The following is a 5135-nucleotide window of genomic DNA, read 5'->3' on the forward strand; positions in this document are numbered from 1 at the left end:
ACCGTGCCTCTCTCTCACAATGCGTGCTGATCGTTGCGAGCCTTCCGAAGGAGCGCTCGTTAACTAGTTGTTCTCAGTTTTTGTAGGCGAGGGAAGGTGTTCGCTCGGGTGTGCCGTTCCCAGCGAAGGGTGCCCTCCCCGTGGAATGTTTAGTTCGCTGCGACCACCTCACCTAGCGATCGATCGGCAGTTAATTGGCGTCTGTTACGAGGCTAGTCCGTGTTTGTCTCAAAAAAAAAAAACTAGTCCGTGTTCGGGATGTCAAAAAAAGAAGGTAGTCCGTGTGGTTTTGTAATTGATCGGGTCCTAATCTGTTTCCGTTACGTGTTCGTGCGACCGTGCGTGTATATATACCTGCACTATGGCGTGAGATTGTACCGTGAATCTGATTTTTGGTTGATGATAAAACTAAAGAAGTAGACGGCCAAAGTTTGTCGCGGGCATCTACTATTCGAGATTTGTCGGGCATGGCTTTCGCTGGCGCATCTCTCGTCGCCAACGGCATGCTGTGCGCCTCCACCAAGTCGGCCGTCGACTCCGGCGCCGACAGCGGGTATCACATGCTAGTTGTCGAAGGCTACTCGCGCACTAAAGAGACAACTCCCAACGGCAAGTGGATCGGGTCTCGTCCTTTCATTGTTGGAGGCCGTCGCTGGACCATCGACTACAGCCCTAATGGCGATAACTCGGAAGATGAAGAATTTATATCGGTTTTGCTTGTCCTTGACGACGACATCAAGCAGAGCGTGAAGGTTCAGTATGTCTTAAGTTTCATCGACCAGCCTGAGTTGCGGGTGCCAAAGCACATACGCCAAAGTGAACCAGTTTGCTTCTACAAACAATGTGATGTTCATGGCCAGTTTAGATTCATGAAAAGGGAGGTTTTTGAAAGATCAAAACATCTCAAGAACGACGGCTTCGTCCTCCGGTGCGACCTTGTTGTCCTGATGTCGGATGGGGATACCGAGGAGCAGGGCGCCGGCACCAACGCTCTTCCGTTCAATGAACTGTCACCACCGTCCGACTTGCAGAGCCATTTTGGCGATCTCCTCCTGAGCAAGGAGGGTGCTGACATTACGTTTGAGGTTGGCGGCGACAAGTTTGCTGCACACCGGTGCGTGCTTGCAGCCCGATCCGCCGTCTTCAAGGCACAGCTCTCTGGTGCCAAGGATAAATCGAGTGTCGTCAAGATAAGCGACATCAAAGCCGACGTCTTCGCGGGCTTGCTTACTTTCATCTACACTGATGCAGTGCCCGAATTTGTTGACATGGAAGCAGACGATGACGATGATGAAGTTATATATGCAACTCGGCTGCTGCAGTTCCTCGAAGCTGCGGAAAGATATGATCTCCAGAGGCTCAAATCGATCTGTGAAGAGAAGTTGGCCGGTTTCATATGCGCAAAAACTGTGGCAGACATCATTGTCGTGGCTGAGCAGAGACAGTGCTGTGGGTTGAAGAAGGCCTGCTTGGAGTTCATCAAAGCCGACCCAAGTTTACACGCAGCTTTCGCGGCTGGTGGCCTGGGGCAGATAACCGGGACCCGTAGTCCCTCCCTTCTCAAGCGGCTGCTCTCCAAGTTCGGTTTGCTGAAACTCTAAAACGATTCTTTGTAATTTGTATATATATTTCTCTTCTAATTAGGTTAATATTCACTGATGTAAAAGATGGCCATGCATAGTATTGTGTTGATCAACCAATAGCTACTACTAGTCTACTAGCACTACTGTTCTAAATTTGTCTGAATATTGGAATGCAACAAGCTAATATATTTTCTATGTGCTTATCTTGCTTTCATTTGATCACGCATGGCTTCGGGTTGACATGTGGAGCTATAAATTTTTGTGTTGGGTGCATCCATGAATAACCTGCTTCCGACCCGTCCATATTTGCTAGCACATATGCTCACTTCTCCGATCTGAGGATGCATGATGAATTGATGATACGAAAATCCTAGACAAATCTCGTGGACAACCAAAGCACCAACACACATTTCATTCCAGATATGATTGTCGACATCATATGTACATACACTGTTTTTGGTTTTGGATTGTTTTCATGAAAATAGTCATGACTAAACTCAATTAGCTTCATCCTAGCAGTACATGACCATGCAATCCATGTACACTGTACATGGCACAAATGCTCAATACACGTAATATCCGCAGACGGTCAGGTGGCTAATACGGAGGAATCAATATACAGCTCGCATGCTGGTTTACATGAGTATATAATGTCTATTAATTTTACAGAGGGCATCATCAGTAATTCAGGATTGACGACAAAAACATATTCTTCTATAGCTACAGCCTAGCTCGCTGGCACTTATTTCCTGCCTTAAACTACTTGTGAGACACTACGTGCGCCTTTAGGACATCTCCAACGCTGACCCGCAAATTTCACCCGCATCTGTCAGCGGACAGGGGAACCAACCCGTGGACACATTTGCCCAAGACGGCCGTTTAACGCTGCCCGCATACATTTCAACAACTATTTGAACTAAACGGATGAAATTCATGAAAACACGGTGGATTCCATTCAAGTTCGGTCATAATTAACATGAAAAGGTCAATATTTCGACTGTTTAACTAAAAAACTAGAAAGAAAAAACTCTAAAACCCATAATGGACGACCACCTTGTAGGCGTGGCCGCCCTGCCCTGTTGCACTGGCGTCCATGCCATCGTCGTCATCGTCATCCCTCCAGCGGTGGAACGACGTTGGAGGACTGCAGCAGCCTTGTCCGGTGGATGCCTGCCGCTCGCGGAGGAGCCGCCCTGACTCCTATTGCACGGTGTGGAGGGCCGCCCTGGCAACTGCTGACGTCGCCGGTGGAGCCTTGGATGTGGCCTTGCCGCGGCTGGCGTTGGCGGGGCAGTCGCCAAGCGACCCTCCTCGCCTATCATGGCTAGCTCGCCGTCAAAGCGGCGGTGGCACATGGCGGCCGTCTCTGTGGTGGTGACAGAGCGGTCGAGGGCTCACTGGGCGGAGAGGTTGGGGTCGTTGAGGACCCAATCCGTCGTCACGTCTGTTTTGGCAAATACGGATCTGCGGCGGGCATTGCGACGGGCGTACCGCGCCAGCTACCTCGCCATGTGCTCCTCGTAGGAGACGACGACCCTGGAGCCCCACGGACCACCGCTGCTACCACCTTGGAGGTAGTGAAGGATGCGGCTCCACGTCTTCTTGGTTGCGGGAGGTGCGGCAGGGACGGCGGGGTGGCAAGGCAGGCCCGTCGTGGCGGTGTACCGGCTATGCTAGGGGGCGGGGCGTCATATCGTCCTTGACCCGGCGTCCGCCGATCTGGTTGCCTCGGTTGGGCGGGGGCGACGTGGGCTCGTCCTTGACATCTGGATGACATGGTTGCGCTAGGGCAGGGTGACACCAACTCGTCCTTGACCCGCCGGTGCGGGGACACCGGCCCACGCTTCATGTGGTGTGGTGGTGGGAACGGCGGCTCCTCCTTGACGCTCGCCTACGATGGCGGCGACAGGCCCATTTGACGGAGTTAAATACTGATGTGATGCATTTGAATTGTTTATGTTTGTTTTGATATGTGATGACGTTTCAATTGTTTGAGAAAACACTTGGATCAATTGGCAATTTTATCGGAGAACTAAGTCTAGGGGATATGCTAGAAGAATTATTATTTTAAATATAGGCTTTTGGGGGATAACGAATATGTCTTGGAATTACAGGATATGAGTCTGCTATAGCTGCTCTAAGCAATGGTGATGAGTCTCTTGTGATATAGCTTCCTGAAGTTAGAACAAGAGTTATCCAGGCAGGCGTTTTGGCTCCCGAGAGCATTTGCTCCTGGGTGAACAGTAACTCGAATTTTTTTTATTACAAAACTCAGAGAAATCTGATTTTTTTAACACACCAGGGTTAGAGGGACAGTGGTATCCCCAACCCATCAGGGTTCAAGTCCTGGTACTCGCATTATTGCTGGATTTATTTCAGGATTTTCGGCGATGCACTTTCAGTGGGAGGAGACGTTTCCGTCGACGACGAGGCACCTACAGTGACTTCGTAAATCTCAAGATGATATGCCGGCTCAATCTCTCAGAGGTGCTCATAGGGGTAGGGTATGCGTGTGTGCGTTCATAGGGGTGAGTGTATGTGCGTATGTATGAGCGCTTGCGTCTATACCGTGTTCAAAAATCTAATTATTTTTGGGATGTTTGTGTTAGTGTCGTAAGCATGCTTGACAAATTTCATGTGAAACAGAGCAGTAGTTTTTCGTCGGCGAAAAAAACAAAAAATTGGGTGACATTTTGGGGTGACATTTGATGTTCAATTTTGCACAAGCCAAAATATTAACCTTTTTCCCTAAAACTTTGCATGTGGCATTTGGAAGTGACTATGAATACATAAAAAAAAATTGTGTTTTTTTACATTTCCGAAGTTATTTTTGCACGCATGCGCAGTCTTCCCAGGAGCCGAAATGGATTTCCGAGTTAGCCGCATCTAACAGTGGCTAACTAATGATGATGAGAGTCAAAAGTAGTGCGAAGAAACGAATGAAACAAAGAACAAATATTCATGGGATGATAATATTCAGCCTCCCTTTGTTTTTGAAATGTACCTAGCCTTTCCTTTTATCCCCTTCAAACTACAATTATAAATCCCTCATTTAAATATATCCTTAATTTATTAAACTTCAAGTGTATATAAGCTTACAATTAAATCCAACAAATATAAGATCATAGTGGTAATTTTCCATAGTTTTTTGAAGGTTATATACAAATGTACAGAACATTTTCACAAATATAAATTTCTCCTTTAAATTGATCCCTTCATTTATATAACTTTGAATGGAAAATATAATAATTATAGTTGTGTCCATCCTTTTTTTTAATTTGACAAATGACGTGCTTATAAACAGTAATGAGTGTTACATCCATAATTAATTGGACCATGATAGCCAGTGAACATTCCCTGAGAGCATGGCATTTGTGAACGTTTTTAAGGCAGCTTCTTCTAACACACATGACAATTTCTTTGAAACACATGACAAAGTTTGCAAACAAAGGGATTTTGATGTGAAATTTGCCGTGTTCGCGTGAAGGAATTGCCATGTTCCCGTAAAACATAAAATGCCATGAAAAGCGTTCGCGAATGCCGCCCCCAGCG

The 5135-nt window shown here is 47.1% G+C and overlaps 1 protein-coding gene across 1 annotated transcript; it reads left to right on the forward strand.

Annotated features, from left to right (window-relative positions):
• The first annotated feature begins 467 nt into the window (after positions 1 to 467).
• LOC119323104 (BTB/POZ and MATH domain-containing protein 2-like) lies at positions 468 to 1601 on the forward strand. Its single transcript, XM_037596680.1, has 2 exons — positions 468 to 881; positions 1032 to 1601. The coding sequence occupies exons 1-2, from the start codon at positions 468 to 470 to the stop codon at positions 1599 to 1601; spliced, it is 984 nt and encodes a 327-aa protein (XP_037452577.1).
• Positions 1602 to 5135: the final 3534 nt, after the last annotated feature.

The sequence above is a fragment of the Triticum dicoccoides genome, chromosome 6B (assembly GCF_002162155.2).
Source record: "Triticum dicoccoides isolate Atlit2015 ecotype Zavitan chromosome 6B, WEW_v2.0, whole genome shotgun sequence".
In the NCBI taxonomy this organism is placed as follows: Eukaryota; Viridiplantae; Streptophyta; class Magnoliopsida; order Poales; family Poaceae; genus Triticum; species Triticum dicoccoides.

Coding starts and splice junctions, on each gene's coding strand:
- LOC119323104 (XM_037596680.1), top strand. CDS start 468: ATGGCTTTCGCTGGCGCATCTCTCGTCGCCAACGGCATGCTGTGCGCC. Junction 882..1,031: donor TTAGATTCATGAAAAGGGAG/GTTTTTGAAAGA, acceptor TCCGACTTGCAG/AGCCATTTTGGCGATCTCCT.